Raw genomic sequence first — 19,498 nt, forward strand, 5'->3', positions numbered from 1 at the left:
TAACTCTTCTTAAGGAAGTAATTGCTACCAAGAAAGCAACTTTCCAAGATAGAAATCGAAGAGCGCAAGTATGCATGGGTTCAAATGGTGGACCCAGAAGCTTTGTGAGACAAGGGTAAGATTCCATGTAGAGCTGGTGGAGCTCTTGGTGGAATAACCTAGGCCTTCCATAAAAGCTTTTATGGCATGAATTCTAAACAGAGAAGTATGCCGTCTGTTTTTGAGGTAGGCTGAAATTGCCTTAAATTAATTTTAGTAGATGAAAATGCAAGATTAGCTTTTTGTTAGTGAAGCAAACAACATACAATATCATGTACTGATGCTTTAAGTAGATCAATGTTTTTGGGTTGACAGTAAAATACAAAAAGTTTCCATTTAGGTGCATAGCACTGCCTGTTTGTAGGTTTACGTGCTTCCTTTGGAATGTCCATATATTCTGATGGAAGCTGTAGATATCCAAACTCGAGGACCTCAGGAGCCAAACTGCCAGGTTGAGCATACTGGGATTGGGATGCTTGATTTAACGTTTGTTTTGAATCAATAGGTCTGGTCTGTTTGGGAGCTTGTAATGTGGTACTACTGACAGATTCAATAGTGTTGTGTACCCGTGTTGATGTGCCAAAGTGGGTGCTACGAGTATCATAGTGAGGGAAGTGTGACAGATCTTGTTGACCAGAAACGGAATTAGCAGGAGGGGGAAAAGCGTAAGCAAATATCTCTGACCAATTGATCCATAGAGCATTGCCCTTGGATCGAGGGTGTGGGTACCTGGATGCGAAGTTTGGGCATTTAGCATTTTCGCTTGTTGTGAAAAGGTCTTTGTTTGGTGTTCCTCACATGTGAAAGTACTGTTGGATTATTTGTGGGTGAATCTCCCATTTGTGTATTTGTTGCTGCATCCTGCTTAAGAAGTCCGCTAGTTGGTGGTGTATCCCTGGGATGTGCTCTGCAAGTAGATGAATGTGATTGTGAATGGCCCACTTCCAAATTGTTTGTGCTAGAAGGGACAATTGGGATGAGTGAGTACCTCCCTTGTTTTTGCAGATAAAACATTGTTGTCATGTTGTCTGTCCTTATGAATACTGTCTTGTGTGTGATCTGTGGCTAGAATGTTTTGATTACCAAGAAGACAGCCAGCAATTCCAAGGGGTTTATGTGGTAAGTCTGCTGGATTGAGCCCCATTCTTCCTGTATTGTAAGATTGTCGAGATGGGCTCCACAAATCTGTCATTGATGCATCAGTGGTGATTATGGTCTGTGGCACAGGGTTTTGAAATGGCCGCCCCTTTGATAAATTGGTGTGATTTCACCATTGCAGAGTGTTGTAAGTCTGGCGGTCCAACAACACTAGATCGTGAAGTTGACCCTGGCCTGAGACCATTGCTGTGAGAGACACTGTTGCAGGAGTCTCATGTTTAAAAATGCATTGGGCTCTATTGATATGCAGGATGCCATCATTCCCATGAGTTTCATGATAAATCTTACTGTTTAAGTTTGATTGTATTGGAGTTGAGATACGAGACTGTGTTGAATTCTTTGTGGGTCTGGTTAAGCTAATGCTGACTGAGTGTTCAGAATTGCTCCAAGATATGGTTGTATTTGCGCTGGCTGAAGGTGATACTTCTGGTAATTGATTGTGAACCCTAGACTGTGTTGGGTATTCATTGTGTATTGTGTGTGTTGTTGACAAGTTTGACTGGTACTGGCTTTTATTAGCTAGTTGTCTAGATAGGCAAAGACATGTATGCACTGTCTTCTGAGGTATGCTGCAACCACTGCTAGGCATATGGTAAATATTGTTGGTGCTGTTGTTACTCCAAAGGGTAGAACTTTGAACTGGTATTGTTTGCCTGCTATTAAAAACCTTAAGTACTTGCGGCGTGCTTATTTTAGGAGAATAATGTGTTCCGGAGAAAGCCTGTGTGAATGTTTGGTAGAGTGGAGATGAGTTCTAGGCAATAACCATTGTGGATAATTGACAGTACCCATTGATCTGATGTAATTTGTTGCCCATGATGGTGGAAACGTTGCAGTCTTCCTCCCACAGGAGATGTGTGCTGTGTGGGGATGGAGAGAAAGTCACTGCTTTGATGAGGTGGAGGCACCTCTTGTGGCAGCGGATTTGCCCCCCCCTCTAAAATTGTGTCCCCTATAGGAACCCCTGAAAGATCCCCTAGAATAATACTGTGGCCCTGTTTTTGCGGGGACATAGAGGCCTCTGACGTTAGTGGTTTAAAACCTCCTCTGAATTGGGCTTTACGAAAAGTGGCCCAAAAAGGGTGTTGTGTAAAGGGCGCCCGTGGCCTTTGCTGTATCGGAGTCCTTTTTTAATTTTTCCAATGGTGTTATCCACCTGAGGTCCAAATAGTTGTTGTTTATTGAACGGCATATTAAGGACCGCTTGCTGTATCTCAGGTTTGAGTCCTGAGGACCGCAACTAAGCATGCCTTCTAATCATAACACTAGTATTTATTCCCCTATCTACGGTGTCAGCAGCGTCTAGGGCGGATCTGATTTGATTGTTGGCAATTGCTTGTCCTTCTGCCACTACCTGCTAGGCCCTTTTTTGGTGTTCTGTAGTGAGATATTGAAGAACTCCTGCATTTTGTCCCAATGGGCCCTGTCGTACCTGGCTAAAAGAGCTTGGGAGTTGGCAATTTGCCACTGATTTGCAGCTTGAGTTGCCACTCTTTTGCCTGGTGCATCAAACTTGTGGCTTTCTTTATCAGGTGGAGGAGCATCCCATGTGGACTGACTGACTGCCCTTTTCCTAGCTGCACTGACCACGATGGAATCAGGTGACAATTGTTGTGTTATAAAATTTGGATCTGATGATGCAGCTTTATATTTTTTATCCACCCTAGGTGTTAGTACCCTAGCTTTTGACAGCTCTTTGAAAATGTTATCAGCATGTTTTAGCATGCCTGGTAGCATGAGCAAACATTGGTACTGCTTATGTGTAGAGGATAGGGTGCTGAACAGGAAATCATCCTCTATGGGCTCAGAGTGCAGCTGCACATTGTGGTATGTGGCTGCTCTAGAAATGATTATAGGCTGTGGTGTCTTCAGGTGGAGATGGCCTTGTGGGATACAGATCAGGGTCATTCGATGGAATTGGGTCAGAATCATACATATCCCATGGGCCTATGTTGTAAGGACTGTCACCCATATAATCCCCATGTGAGGAAACAGGAGATTGTGCAGAAAACTGCGTGGGTGAAGGTGGTGGAGTGTCAGGTGGTGGAGAAGTAGGAAGGCAACGTGAATGCAGTGGAGAAGGCAGATGCACTGTCTTTGGCTTCTCCCTGTGTTTGAATATTTTCGCCGGTGAAGGCCCAGAGTCCAAACCTTCTTGGAATGACAGTTTCCTCTTGGTTAATGGAGAAGAGGCAATAATTTTCCCTGTATCCTTCTGGATCTGTATTTTCCTCTGTTTATGGTCCGTAACCTCAAGAATGAGCCTAATGTCCGTTGCCTCCTCTGAAGATGGACCATGTTTACTCGCCACCGATGCATGCTCCGAAAGATTGGTGATGGACTACTTTAAACGGGCCGGAAATGTGGTCTCTGAAGCAGATGGAAGTTTTTTCAGGTCCAAAGAGGAGCTTGGATGCTACGACTCTGAAGAGAAGCTTGGATGTTTCGGCTCCGAGGTGGTATGTAGATACTTCAGTTCTGAAACGGATGCTTCCATCTTACGACTCTATCCCGAAACAGGCGTGGCAGTCTGTTCGGTCAAATGCATTTTTGCCTTTTTCGACACTGAACCCGAAGGCCTTTCGTCAAGATGTGATTTTTGGGTCCGACCATGGCCGGCAAGCAGTGGTGGACCCATGGACTTCTGTGCTGACTTTTAAAAATGTTTTTGTTGATGGGAAGGGACTGGCGTACTTACGTACTGCGCCGCAGGAATCACTTGGCTGTCCCCATCAGAGTCACACTCGGAACTGGAGTCTACGATGGAAACCACAGTCTGTGCCTGTTCTACACCGAAATTGTTGGGCGTTTGTTCTGTCTACTTCGATGCCATCTCTAGTCATCGCACTATTCGATCCTGCAAAGTCTTTTTAGATCGGAAGGATCGGCATGCCTCGCAGGTTTCCTCCTTATGGTCTGGAGAGAGGCAGAGGTTGCACACCGCGTTTTGGTTGGTGTAGGGGAACCTAGCGTGGCACCGAAGGCAGAATCGAAATGGAGTCACGGGCTCCCGAAAGGGCGTTAAATTGATCCCAAAGCTACAATCGGATCGAGTTTAGTTAGAAATGCATTCGAAAACGATACTGACGTTGAAGGAAAAGATAGAGAAGTTCAGACAGTACCGAACCAAGATCTACCGAGCGAGAGGGAACACGTCCAAACCGGACAGCAGAAAGAAAACAATCTAACAAAGGACTCTATGCCCATGCGCACTATCACCGGGAGGAGGAGTCACTCGAAAAAGCTTCTTTGAAGAAAAACAACTTGTAACAATCCGAGCCCAACGCTAGATGGAAAACTTATGCAAAGCACGTGTATCTGCAGCTACACATGCCATCGAACATATATGTATGAAGGAGATTTTATACACATATATGTATATACACACACGTGAAGTATCTAGTGAACTGCAGTCAGGATCAGACAAAATGGTCAGAAGGAGGACTACGACTGTGGCACTTGGCCAAACAAAAACATGTGGGCCAATGCATAAAGAGGATTTAACAGACAATGAGAAAGTTAGAAATGGAATAGGTGCACCATAAGGGTGCCAGTGTGCCCACTGTGAAGAAGCAAGCCAGTAACAATAAGGTCTACTGCACCTCGTACTCCAACGCTGTCTCCCATCCAAGTACTAACCAGGCCCGACCCTGCTTAGCTTCAGAGATCGGACGAGATCTGGCACATTCAGGGTGGTATGGTAGTAGGCATTAAAAAGGAAAACTTCCAAAGGAAGATGTACCATGAGTTTGAATGCAGAACACCTAATGGGAAAGGACAGGACTAAAAACAAAGGTGCCCCCCTACCCCCAAAAAATGGAGGGAAGACCTAATGTACCAGTAGTGTCCTTACTTATACAAGGAACTATATAGTTACAACTTCCAAAAGACGCACCTAACAAGGTCCCTATAGGGAACAGCAGACATTAAAAAATGGCTAAAAGCCTACAGCACGTGCTCTTAAAAGTAGGGAAATAAAAATGACTCCCACATGAGGAAGGACCCCATAGACAGCAAAACTCTTAGGTGAAACACCCATAAGAAGAGACTACAGAAAACGCCCTCTCTAAGAGGAGTGAGACCAAAACAGGGCCACTAGAAATAATGGAATATGTCCACGACAAGTGGAAATAGAACGCACACCTCTAGACGCAGAAACACAAACTAGGGCACTAGGCAATTTGAATATAATAATAAGAAAAAGCAACTGCAAGGAGCAGGAACAACACCACAGAGTGTCATACTTAAAGCAAGAAGCACACTTCCCATAAGAGCGGTAGAAAGAAGCAACAGGGGAATAAAAATGGACCTGAACAAAGGAAGGAAACCAATGCAGATTTGGAAGACCCTCTTATAACATCAGGAAGCTTCAAAACTGAGTGCCACCATCAGTCTTTAAAGCGGTGTAAAGATGAATAGGCATGTGCATCAAAAAGTCAGGTGCCATCATAGGCATGTCAAGTAAAGCTGCCTGCACAGCCCTCCAAAATTGGAAGGACGCCACCATGCTCGCCGACGCACAGCCACTGAAAAGCCATAACCCTGCCAACAGAATCTGTGGTATCCTTACCACATCTGATACTAAGCTTGGCAGCTTGCTGACCACCCCGTACTAAGGGATCTAGAATATTCCTAGCCTCTTCGGGTATAGAAGGGAAAACGTGCTCCACTGAGTCCCAAAAGCCATGGGAGAAGCGTTGATTGAATGCAGGGCAGAGCTAGATGAAGTGAAAATCCGAATAACCAGAAGCGTCAAGCTGTCTGGCCTCTCGCTAAGTGAAACACTTCCAAAACACGCTTTAACATGTGTGCTAGAGCAGAACTTGCTTCTGAAACCAACCCAGGGGATAACAGGAGGCTAGAAGCCAGGGAGAAGCCCAGGCCACTAGGGTTGCCCAAGTCAAATAACCAATCTGAACCTAGAAGCAGAATGGTGTCAGAAATGGGAGGCAGACAATCCAAACCATGCCCCTCCAATTGAGGAACTGGAGGAAGGGCCCCAGGGGACATCTGAAATTGCAGACTCCATCCGGCGCCGGGGTGGACGTTGACTGACGTTGAGAGGGTGAGACCTCAACATTGAAGGTTCGTCAATAGACCATGGTGAGAGAGAGGACAATGGGGGAGTCGTTCAAAATCGAGGGCACCACCAGAGTTAGCAAGACGGAACTCCATGGCGACAATGGAGCCGGTAGAGAAGAATCAGGCACGGAAGGTGGAAGCCATAGGAGGCTGTGCAATAGCGCCAAAACAAATCTGGAGACTGGGTCGGGGGCCCGAAGGGCACCAAGGATGAAGCCGCCAGTGAAGATCCTGTCAGGGCACCCTCCACCTCCTTAGGGCCCGAAGAAGCTCCAGAGGGAGGGGTAGGACCAAAAATTGCATGTAGGGACGAGTAACAGTCCCGCATCTGCCCCGACACCAAGAAAAGGGTGGACTCCTGCGCAGACACATCCTCAGAAAAGCAGGAGGAGCTGCGTTCGGGCGGTGAAGATAGAAGAGGACGCGATTTCAAATGTAGACAACGCTTACCTTAAGATGTCAATGGAGCCACATGTAAACGACTCCTAGAGCATTCGGCACGGACAGGTCTTGGAAAGAGAATGACTCCGACACCTACGGGAGTCTTGGTAAGACTGCGACAACCACACCACCAGGAGCTTCATCTGCTGCTCCCTCAACACTATCGGCCTCAAATGTTGACAGGCATCACGATCGTCGGTACAGACAGAATGGGGGTCCATGACTGACATCTGATGAGCACAGGATCCACAGGGATTAAAGCCAGAAGGAATACACACTGCTCCATCAGGCAGAATAGTTGAAAAAGGGAGGCTAAATGAACAGTGGAACCGCTTCTCTGGATCCACGTTGTAGCGCAAAAAAGAAGAAAGTGACGTCAGCACATTGGAGGAGGGATTATATAGACTCCGTCGACGTCATAACCAGTAGACGACATCGATACAGAGTCGCACAGCGCCATCTACCGACGCGCAAAAGTACGGCTGAAAAGTTTTTCAGGATCCAGTCTGGCGCCTGTGGAGAATTCGGAGGTAAGGAATCTGCAGATAGTTGTCTCTATCAGGTAATGGAAATAACAAGGCAACCAGGCACCGTTCCATTTGTGGAATTTCTATTTACTCTTGCCAAAGCGTACCCAAAATTGAGTTTTTGTAATTTTTCTCATGTTACAGAACAATTGCCCTACAGAACTACTGGGGATTATACCTAATTTTAATATAAGATATGGCATACATGGGTGTTTTCTCCTCATTTGGTTTGAGCACCAAGTTTTTTCACACAGCAATATTTCTTAACATTTTGCCTACTGATGCTCCCCTCTTTGTCCCGGTTACAAACTATAACCATCAGGTCCCTAATCATGTCTGCATACTGTGGAGGCCCAGAAATATATGAGGTGGAGATGCATCAACAGCACTTCCCAAAAGTTGAAAACTACCTGTGAGGCAACTACTGGGACACTCAGAAGGAATCAGAACTTATCCATTCCATTTCCCCAAGGGTATCCATGACTCCGTGGGAACAATTATCTCCCAAAACCCATTAAGTCTTTTATTTTAAAAGTAATTGTTCTTGCCTATTTTAAGAATATTTTTCACAATCACTTGTACTTCCTTTTCACCGGTGACAGTTTCCATTTCTTACAGTAAGTACATTGAAAGGTCATGAAAAAATGGGTGATTTCCTACACTTACACATTCCAATGATTTTTTTACCTAAAGGTTTACAAACGGTAAGGAACAATGAACTATAGATTTGTTATGAAAGTTGTTGACTTTATAACAATTGGATGATGTCCTGAAGGCATTACTTTTTTTTGTTTTCTACTGATACTTGAAAAGCTGTGCTATATTCATTAGAAGGGAGGTATCAGTCAGTTTAGTCCCACTGCCTATCATGTGGGAAGGCTGCAACTAAATTCCTGATGTAGGAGTCTCACACTCAAGCAAGGAACTTGAGGTCTGTTTGTTCTGAGAAAAGAGGGGGGACTGGGCAATAAAGTGTGAGGCTTACTTAAAGCAAATTAAAATAATCAAATTCTGCCCATCTATAGGAAAGCTAATGGTGCAGATACATGCTAAACATTTAGCAGAAAGAAGCAAAAAGAGGCAAGTTTTGTTTTCAAAATGTTTGTATTTACATACTATGTACATTGGACGTGCTAAATTAGTGGGGGTATGTGTTTTTAATCTTTAGAAAAACAAAGATCAACATTCTTGACACCTCTGAACAAACTGTATGAACATACAATTAGCCTTTAATTGTCATAGAACAAATCCCACTATATCTCCTGATGCAGGACCAGTAAATTATAAATGTTTATCACAGTCTGACAGCATTTCATATTTAAATAAAATCACAGTATGAATAATTGTCAGTAACTAGAAACTTCAGAGAGAAAGATAGCGCTTTCACCATAACAGAAGACAAATGACACTGTATGAAACCGTGTATTACTAGAAACGGACATTGAAATGGGCATGGTATCGGAGATACATTCCTGACTATTCATAAATTTGTAATTTTCTAAATTTTGCAAGAGAGGCAGTTAAGTAAATGGTCTGGAAAATACTCGTCATGTAATATTTTCAGCTTCCTTACAACTAACAATGTGAAATATATAATATTGATAAGTGTCTATTATCATACATCACCAAAAACACTGTTCTTACAAATTTCTTCGAGTTTGTGAATTTTTAAATAATTTATTAAATTAAATATGCACACGGTCAGTTGCAGTATATTCATCATTTTAAATAGCCATGGTTTTATGATCTTCTTTGCACCACCTTGAGTTACATTACATGAAATACAAGAAATCAACCTGAGTCTGTAAGCAGCACTTGAGATGTTGTATTCCAGGGCATTATTTTCAATGTGACATTTACACTGCATTTTACAACATTTAAAAGTTGTAAAACATTTCCATCCATCCATTTGGACTACTAAAATAAAATTAAAAAAAGTCTTCAGTAAAAAAAAATCCCATGGTAAAATTCTGTACAGTATTCGAAGTAGCACCACTTCTGGAAATAACCATTTCTCGGTTGCGTAGTCATAAATATTTTAGATCTGAAGCTCACTTCAGTTTAACACTCTATCTGAAAGACAAAGAGAAAACATGTAATTAAAAATAAAAATCAGTATTTTAAGACACAGGTCCAATCAAACTAGCATGTCCTTTTCCTAGTGTTCTTCTTATTGTATCAGAATTATTGTAAAAAATGCATATTACTTGCCTTTGGTAAGGTTGGCTCTGAATGACATTGTAGGAAAGTACACTCTCTTTGGCATGGTTACCCCCACTTTTTTCCTGCTGTCAGTGTGTTTTGATTGTGTTCAATGGGATCATGCTAACCAGGACCCCTGTGACTGCTCTCTCCTTCTAAATTTGGTTGTTCCTGGCTTAGTACACCCCACAATTGGCATACTGGTGCCCCCATGGGCTGCAACATGTATAATGCCACCCATGGGAGCCCATGCAAAATGGGTCTGCAGGTCTGCCATTGCAGCCTGCGTGAAAAGGTGCATGCATCCTTTCACTACAGGTCACTGCACCAGGTCACTGTAAGTCACCCCTATGGCAGGCCCTCCCAGCCCAGAGGAAAGGGTGCAAGTACCCGTGTGTAGGAAGTTGGCTCTGTATATACTATCTCAAAGTGAGAGATAGTGTGCAGAGTCCAAGGGCTCCAATTAGAGGTTGATAGTGGCAAAATTAGATAATACTAATGCTCTATTTTGTGGTAGTGTGGTCGAGGAATAGGCTTATCAGAGGGTAGTGTTAAGCATTTATTGTACACACACAGGCAATAAATGAGGAACACACACTCAAAGACGTAACTCCAGGCCAATAGTTTTTATATAGAAAAATATATTTTCTTAATTTATTTTAGAACTACAAGATTCAAGATTTGAGGTAAGTACATAAAATGCAAGGTACTTCACACAGGTAAGTATGGAACTTTGAATTAAAGCAGTAGTACACACAGTTTAGGTTAAAATAGCAATAAGCTATTTTAAAAGTGGACACTGTGCAAAAATCAACAGTTCCTAGGGGAGGTAAGTATTGTTAAGTTTCTCAGGTTAGTAAAGCACTTACACAGTCAGTCTCCTCGGCATAGGCAGCCCACCGTTGGTGGTTCAAGGCAACCCCAAAGCCACAGCACCAGCCACACAGGGCCGGTCAGGTGCAGAGGTCAAAGGCGGCCCCAAAACACATAGGTGCCTATGGAGAACAGGGGTGCTCCGGTTCTGGTCTGCTGGCAGGTAAATACCTGCGTCCTCGGGGAGCAGACCAGGGGGGGTTTGTAGAGCACTGGGGGGGAGGCGGGCACAAACAGGAACACAAAACACACCCTCAGCGGCACAGGGGCTGCCGGGTGCAGTGTGCTAAGTAGGCGTCGGGTTTTCTATAGGAAGCAATGAAGGGACCCGGGGGCCACTCAGGCGATGCAGGCAGGGCACAGGGGGGCTTCTCAGGCCAGCCACCGACTGGGCTAGGAAGAAGAACGCCTGCTGGTCACTCCTGCACTGGAAGGTGGTTCCTCTCGGTCCTGGGGGCTGCGGTTGCAGTGCTTGGTCCAGGTGTCGGGTTCTTTGTTACCAGGCAGTCGCGGTCAGGGGGAGCCTCTGGATCCTCTCTGCAGGCGTTGCTGTGGGGGGGGTGGGTCGACTCAGGGTACTCACGTTGTCGTAGTCACCTAGGAGTCCTCTCTGCAGTGGTAGTTCTCCTGAACTTGAGCCAGGGGCGTTGGGTGCAGAGTTAGAAGTTTCACGCTTCTGGCGGAAGAGAGAGTTCTTTAAAAGTTGCTTTACAATTGCAAAGATGTTGCAGTTTTTGAACAGTGCCGCTGTTCTCTGGAGTTTCTTGGTCCTTTGGGTTTAGGGCAGTCCTCTGAGGTCGCTGGTCCCTGTCGGATGCGCCGCTGTGCAGGTTCTTAGTCTGGAGACAGGCCGGTAGGGCTGGGGCCAAGTCAGTTGGTGTCTCTGTTGTCTCTGCTGGGCTTTCAGGTCAGCAGTCCTCCTTTCTTCAGGTTGCAGGAATCTTATTTCCTGGGTTCAGGGTCACCCCTAAATACTAAATTTAGGGGGGTGTTTTGGTCTGGGGGTCACAAGGGCTAGGTTTGCACCTGGAAGCACGAAGGAATCTCCCCTGGAGTGAAGGAGTCACCCCGCCCTTATTTACAGGCACCTAAAGACAACATTGACCGGCTGATGGGGTCTGCTGTCCCAAAGACATAGAAAGACTATCACAGGTGGTGGGTATGTGGCCTCCTCTTGGTCCTGCTGGTCTTTTGACCAACTTGGGAGACTGTGGGTTCCTGCTTCTGCCACTGGACTGGAACCTCTGTCACCGCAACTGTTGCTCTTGCCAAAACTTGTTGACCCTTCCTCCTGGAGATCTTCCGGTGCCAAGAAGTCCCCGGCCTTCAGCACTCTGCAACTTGAAGATCGGCCCCTGTCTTGCAACTCCTGCAATGTGGGACTTCTGTTTTGATGTGCTGTTGATGCCTCCTTGTGACTCCCTGTGTCTATTGCCTGTGAGTCACTCGTGGGGGCTCTAACAAGTTCTGCTGGCCTTCCAGCGTGCTGAGAGCCAGCCCTAACTCCCCCTCAAGGGTAGAGTCCTCGGGTCTTTGCTGGTCCCCACAATTTTGCAAATACATCTTCAGCTCCTGCTTGCATTTGCCAGTGCTTGTTGGTGGCCTCGCTGGTCACTGACCTCCTCTACAATCAGGGGACTGTCGAGGAACAGCTCGTAGGCGACTCCTGGGATCTTCTGCAGCTCCTGGACCCCCAAGCTGTACTTCTTTCTCCACTGACTTGCAGGAACTTCACCTCTAGGAGGGTCAGCATTGCCACCTGCACCACAAGGCTAAGACTCTGTCCCCTTCCTTTTCAGGTCCTCCATATCCAGAATCTGTCCCTGTGTTCCACTGGCCTCTCCAACCTTCCTCTTGTCTGTTGGTTGCCCCGGGGTCCACTGGGAAGGGTCCAGACACACATGAACTCCAACCACTACTTTCCTGTGTTAGTCTATGGGACAACTGGGTAGGTAACCACCCTGCACCTGATCGCGGAGGACACTTACCATACTTACCTCTGGTGTTTTCATCTACCATAACACCTAGCTAACTACCAGACTTACCTTGGCTGGATTCACTATTTCACATTCCACTTACTTAGTATATGATTTGGCCCCCCCATAGGGCCCTGTATACTTAGTTATTTCTGCTTGATATTTTGTGTATATATTGTGTGTACATATCTCCAATGGGAGATACACCAATGCTAGTCTAGTAGTTAGTGCTGTAATAAAGAATACTTCATTTTTGCAAAGCTTGTGTGTTTTTTTCTTGTGAGTGAGTTACTGTCCGACTGCTGTGGTATTGCATGTGCTTTACATTCCTCTTGGATAAGCTTGAGCTGCTCGCCTCAGCTACCTCTAGAGAGCTTTTGTTATCTGGACAACTATTCACCATTACTACGGGTTACCAGAACTCAGTAAAGGGTGCCACACCATAGGTGTACATCATAAACTTAGCCAGCCTCCTACATAAGCAAGGGTGCTAAGGGTCCTTCAGCAAACCAGAAACAAGCATTTGCAATTCAATCAGTCTCACATTTGTGAGAGTTAGAGCTATAGGCATTGTAAATGACAATGTTTTTTAGCCATGTATTTTGGTTTGGAATGGAGTGTATATATGTGAACCCTCCCTCCTTAAATAAAAAAGCCCCAACCCCTTCCATCTCCTGTATGTAAACAAGCCTATCAGAGGTTCTGTTGAACCGTACTGGGAGGCAACACGAAGGAAGTTGAGGGAGTAGGACTAGAAGCAGTTAAATTAACGGTAAGTAATGGACGCATTACCTCCTGTCCCTACCTCGCCTTTGTTTGTAACCCTTGAGACATAACAAGCAAAAAGAGAAATGGACAACTGAGTCACAAAAACCACATCCAAAAGAGTGCCCAGAAGAAAAAAACTCCCAGGCAGACAGAGGACAGAACATTGTGACACAAGCAAGAAACCCAATGCAAGGCAGCAGGACAAGACCACACCAGCACCATAGCAGGACCAAAAAGTCCAAAGATCGCTAGTCTGATCGCAGACATAACTGAGGGAACTGGCAACAGAACAAAGTGGCCGGAAACACCCAACAGAAAGCAACATACAGGACAACACCAAAATGGAAAAAGGCTTCAAAGCAATGCTCGCAAGGGGAACAATGGAGGACCAGCAAGAACACAACCAGCAGCACAGGAACCCCCAAAGCAGTGAAGCCAAACCGGAAAATAGACAAGCTGACAAAAGCCACACCTTAACAACCCCAGAGGGAGGACGGGGAAGCCAAGTGGAGATGGAAACGCGGGAAGACCCCATAGCAGACCATCCCACAACCACACCAGCAGAGGGAACCAAGATGCAGGAGGCCCTTGAGGCACCATCAAAAAAACACCAGAGCCCCCCCAGGGACCCAAACCAGAAAAGCCGGACCAACGGAGTAGGTGGGAAGGCAAACAAAAAGGCCTAGAGGACAATGACAAGGCCAAAGCCCAAGCCGGAGGACTGTGCACAAACAAACCGCCTGCACCAAGCAGACACTGGTGAAGGAAATATGAATACCACCAGAAGACCCCACCTCAGGACAAGGAGGGAGGACAAGGGCGTAAGAAGAAATCAACAGAGCACAGAAGGGCACAGCCACACAGAGCATTCCAGACGTATTCCACCCAAGGAAAGCACAGTGCAGTCATAGTCAGAAGACAACCGAGGCTCAAAAGACGACCCAAGCCACCAAGGCAGGGCCCCAGACTAAGCACCAACAAACCAGCCGAGCCCCCCAATTCATATAGACCGGCAGCCAATGGAACAAACAGCGGAGCCGGAGGAGACAGGGTAGGCACCACCCAGAAGGACCCACACCAGCCACCTCTGCGGAACCCCATGGGCCAGCACCACCAACAGAAAATGGACGAGAAGAATTAGAGCTCCCACAGACCAGAGAAACCAGACAACTATAAAAAGAAGGGGAAACTAGCCCAAGGAACCAGAGACATAGGGAACTCTTGAACCGTACCAAAAAGGCCATAACTCAATAAGCATAGGGCCCCAAAGCATGACTGTAGGACAGACTGAACCAAAAGCAGCCATAGTGTTGGCAGACCCAAGGCAAACAGCCATGGAGAGGCCCGACCCCGAAGGGAAGGACACACAACCAGAAACGCACAACAGCAAAAGCAAACAGCAGAAACTGTAGAGAGGAAAATGCAACTGAGACAAGGCAAAAAGGCAACCGGCAAAGCCAGGAGGTCAAGAAACACAGGGACCCTCCAGCAACAGAAATGCACGAACAGCAACCATCCAGAAAGACTAGTCGAAACAAAGTATCGACCCACTGGAAAACCAGTATCGGCCCAAAATCAACCAAACTCCGTAAGAAACAAACACAAAAGGGAACAGGACACCCACCTATGGCCTCCACAGGGACACAGCAGAGGGCCACGGAACAACAAGTCCTGACCCCAACCAGCAGAGCCAAACAACACCCCACTGAAACAGGAACCGAGGAAGCCGGATACCCGCAATCTGGGGAAGAGGCACCTAACAAGGGGGCCGAGTCCGCAGCCAACCAGGCCAGAACCAAGGGCACGACACACCTCAGCCGACAGACAGATGACAGCAGGAACCAGCAAAGAATGGCAAAGCCCCAATGGCACAGCAAAGGCTAGGAGTCCCACATCGAGGGCCCCAACAGAACCACAGAAATGGCAAGGGCAGGGAACACCCACAAAATGACTGAAAATAAGAGAACAAGCAACAGCACCCCAAGGAGCCAGACCCTGAAACAGAAGCGCAAATGGGCAGAGGAGGGCAACACCCGAGGGGCCCTGCCGCTGCCACAGCCTAAAGGAAAAACCAAGCCACCAGGAAAGCGGACAAAGAGTATGAGCACCAAACATCCCAGAAAAGACAGCAAGCCACCGCACAGGCAGAGCGAGAACAGCCAACAGAGCAGACCTGCAAGCACCCACCAGAATGCCCACTGCCAGCCCAACGAAGACCAGCAACAGGGAGAGAGCGACAAAAAAAAGCCGCAAAAGACCAGAAACCAAAGCCCACCGCTCAGGGGAAAAAAGCGCCTGCGAAGAACAGCACAAAATCTAAGCCAAGAGAGCCGTAGTGCGGAAGTGAGCCAGAGGCCCACAGAGGGGGGCACCGGAAGGGCCACAGAGGGACCGGAACAGACAGCACCTCAGCAGCCACCACTTGAAAGCAGGAGGGAAAACCCATCCAAACCGGACAGAAGGAGGAAGAGAAAAACCATTGCCAATGGCGAAAGGAGACAACGGGGAGGGAAAGCCCAGCAGTAAACTAAAAAGGTCTGAGGCAGATGCAGGACTCCAAACCTGCGGGAACAGGCAAGTGGACATGGCAGAACACCAGCCGTGGTAGGCACCCAGTGCACTGGTACGCCAAACGTTACAAAAATTAATGGACAGCAGAGTAGAAGCTCCCCAGAGGAAGGGCAAAAGCCCAACAGGATAGCCAGTGGGAGGAAGAACTGCCCACCACCAAGCAAAACATGTGGAGAGAGAAAGAGGGCACGGAAACAAACCACAACCCACAAAACCCACAGCAGCAAAATCCCAAACCGGACTCCCGAAGGGCACGACAAACCCACAGGGTGAAAACCGAGGGAGGCCCAGAACCAGCCATAGCCCTACAGCAGAATGGACAGCCACACCAAGCAGTCCCACACAGGGGCCGAAAGGACACAAAAGTCATGGGAAACACACAGCCCACCTGAGGAAGCAGAAGGGGGTCGTCAACTTAGATGCCAAAGAAATGTAGACCACCACCAAGACCCACCCAGGGATGGTCAGAGAGGCATTGCAGTCCCAGTCTATAAAGTAGAGAGGGCCAGGAACCAGCAACCAGCCCACAAAGAATCAAGTGCGGAAGCAACAAATCTTATCTTACAGCCACCATCTGTGTCATCATATGAATACCTTATTTAAGTTTGTTATACATTTTCTCTTTTCCCCATTTTTCTGATGGTTTTGCAATAAAGATAAAGTGTTTAAAGAAGATCCAACAAGTAAGAGGCGGGGAAGGGTAACAGCCACACGCGAAGTAGAGCCCGCAACGCTCAGCATCAGTGACACGACCCAGTAGACCATACTCAAGTAGAGGCGCACACACCCCTACAGAAAGACCAGCAGCCAGAAACAACGAGTTGGGGAGAGGAACAACCCTGCAAGGTGCTGAAAGAAAATCCCCACAAACAGGAAATAAAAAGAAAATGGCCAGCAAACACGTTCCTACTGCCTTCAGAACACCATACACAGCCTCAGTATACGCGCCCAGTATGGCACAGGTGCCAATCCTGAAGCACAGCCCAAGCTGCAGCAGGACCGCCCAACATCGTCACAGCATCTGCAAGCCATGTTCCAGAGAGGGCTGGGCTCTCCCACAAGAATGTTGCCAGGCCGCCGTAGAGAGCACTGCACCCCACCGAGATCCAGCACTGAAGACCCTGCCGTGGAGGAGGAAAGAAGTAAGTCAATAGATGAGACAAAGAAAAGAACAGGAGGTGGAGGGGGTCTATGGGAGGAAAGGAAGCCTCATTGATTACGAAGAAAGGCGAGGGAAGGCAGGGAGGTAATGTGAGTTCTGTTGTGTTGTGTTATTTTATTCTATGTTGTGTTATGTTATCATATGCTATGTTGTCTTATGTTATCATATGATATGTTGTCTTATGTTGTGTTATGCTATGCCATGTTGTGTTATGTTACGCTATGCTGTGTTATGCTATGTGGTTTTATGTTGTTATGCTATGTTGTGTTATATTGAGTTGTGTTATGTTATGCGTAGAAAATAAATATGACCTTCTGTAATGCAACTGGTGTTCATGTAAAGTGCTCCCATACCTACGTTGCGCTTTATCAATGTACATTAAAACAAGCAGCGACCTCAGGTGGGTGGTGGTGGGAGCGGGCAAGGAGTGTTGTGGAAGAGGGTGAGGGGCTGGGTGGGAAGTTACAGGGAGAGTAAGTCACGGGCAAAGCTGAAGCCGATCGGAAACAACAAAAAAAATGTAAATTACCGCCAGACATTTTAATGCTTTACCACACACTGAGCATGTATTTTGCACGGTTAATAAGGGAAGCTTTAGAATGTAACTTACTAAGTTTAACGTGAAGCCACATAAACCACGCTTAGCCCTTTACATCTGCAAAAACCAATTCAAGTTGACCAGCATATTACCATTCCTTTTGTGTGGCACCCGATGCTTTGTGTGCATCAGTGCTTTATGAGCAAGGATCAAGGTATGCAGTCCTCTCGCTGCTTTACAAAGCCATGCTCACACAATCACAAACAAGTCATTGTTGCTATTTCTGGGGACTGTACAACGCGCTTGTTGTATGCTGTTCAGTTCACCTCTGCCTCTATTTGCTGGTCTGTGATTGATGCCTTTGAAATGTGCAGCGTGCTCTGACTGATCCTGTCAGATGACAGCAGATGCCTAACACTAGGTTTGTAAAGAGGCCTGGAACGCAGTGCAGTTGGCACCTCAGGCAATAGGGTCCTGTTTCTTGTTTTGTTTGAAGTCTGAAACACAGCTGCCTATCCTTACAGCCCCACATGTTTAGAAGGCCACCATTTTACAGTTTAGCACATGGAGAATTTTACAAAAGAAATTGAGTGCGTTAATAAAACATGCCACTACAATAAAACAAGCATTTGCAATGCAATGGGTCTCGCATTTGCTCGAGTTAGAGCTATTAGCGTTGTAAACCCCTAACCAGACTTTTCTTGCCACATAACTTGAAAATCAAAAGTAAAACAGTTTCATATAAGCGAGCCGATTCACAGCGCTATGGCCGCCATGAACATTAGATAAGGAGAGACACAAAAGGAAAAAGAAGTTTGCTTGCAGTTAAACTTATTGGCAAAAGTGCAATTACCCACATAACAGGGGCGTTAGCCAAGGCGGTAACAAAACCGCCCCAAGGAGGGATAAACACAAACCATTTACCAATGTCATAAAAGGATTTTTGAAGGGCAAGCCCACGAATGAGTGATAGTGATGGGCGTGAGGTGGGCATTGCTAAAAGCCCAGATACATACCAACATGTCAGAAAAGCAGCACATGTGCACTGCTATGCTTGACCTAAAAACATACGTCTAGCTGTCATTAGCAGATGACACAATTTTAACAGAGAGAATTCACGTTTTGGCCCTTTGTGTTCATTTCACAACTTCATGAATGTTGTGAGTTGCAGTTTTTTTCCACTTCCTGCAACCAATTAGTAGACTGAATTAGGACGAGATGTGCAAGTTACTTACCTTCAGTAACCAAATATCTGGTAGAGACATATTCTAGTTGCAGATTCCTTACTGTAAGAAAATGGCTCCCCCTGTTGCAGCCCCCCCCCCACTTTTTGCCTGATACTGATGCTGACTTGACTGAGAAGTGTGCTGGGACCCTGCTAACCAGGCACCAGCACCAGTGTTCTTTCACCTAAAATGTATCATTGTTTCCACAATTGGCACACCCCTGGCACACAGATAAGTCCCTTGTAAAAGGTACCAGTGGTACCAAGGGCCCTGTGACCAGGGAAGGTCCCTAAAGGCTGCAGCATATGTTGTGCCACCCTAAGGGACCCCTCACCTAACACATGCACACTGCCATTGCAAATTGTGTGTGTTGGTGGGGAGAAAAAGGCAAAGTCGACATGGCATCCCCCTCAGGATGCCATGCACACAAAATACTGCCTGTGGCATAGGTAAGTCACCCCTCTAGCAGGCCTTACAGCCCCAAGGCAGGGTGCACTACACCACAGGTGAGGGCATAGCTGCATGAGCAATATGCCCCTACAGAGTCTAAGTCTATTCTTAGACATTGTAAGTACAGTGTGGCCATATTAAGTATATGGTCTGGGAGTTTGTCAAAAATGAACTCCACAGCTCCATAATGGCTACACTGAAAACTTCTCAGAATAATAAACCCACACTGATGCCAGTGTTGGATTTATTTAAAAAAAATGCACAGAGAGGGCATCTTAGAGATACCCCCTGTATTTTACCCAATCCTTCAGTGCAGGACTGACTGGTCTGTGCCAGCCTGCTGCTGAGAGAGGAGTTTCTGCCCCCCTGGGGTGAGAGCCTTTGTGCTCTCTGATGACAGAAACAAAGCCTGCTCTGGGTGGAGGTGCTTCACACCTTCCTTCTGCAGGAACTGTAACACTTAGCAGTGAGCCTCAAAGGCTCAG

At 46.5% G+C, this 19,498-nt stretch overlaps 1 protein-coding gene and 1 pseudogene across 4 annotated transcripts in view; both read right to left on the reverse strand.

The window, feature by feature from the left end:
* Window positions 1–4,787: 4,787 nt before the first annotated feature.
* LOC138262490 (5S ribosomal RNA) lies at window positions 4,788–4,906 on the reverse strand (annotated as a pseudogene).
* A 3,435-nt stretch (window positions 4,907–8,341) lies between these two features.
* Window positions 8,342–19,498, reverse strand: part of USP42 (ubiquitin specific peptidase 42) — a 668,484-nt gene continuing 657,327 nt past the window's right edge. For all 4 annotated transcript variants that reach the window (XM_069210325.1, XM_069210321.1, XM_069210323.1 and 1 more), the window contains one exon: window positions 8,342–9,320. In XM_069210325.1, coding sequence (XP_069066426.1) covers window positions 9,304–9,320 — 17 coding nt within the window. In that variant the 3' untranslated portion in view covers window positions 8,342–9,303. The remainder of the gene's footprint in view (window positions 9,321–19,498) is intronic.

The sequence above is a fragment of the Pleurodeles waltl genome, chromosome 10 (assembly GCF_031143425.1).
Source record: "Pleurodeles waltl isolate 20211129_DDA chromosome 10, aPleWal1.hap1.20221129, whole genome shotgun sequence".
NCBI lineage: Eukaryota > Metazoa > Chordata > Amphibia > Caudata > Salamandridae > Pleurodeles > Pleurodeles waltl.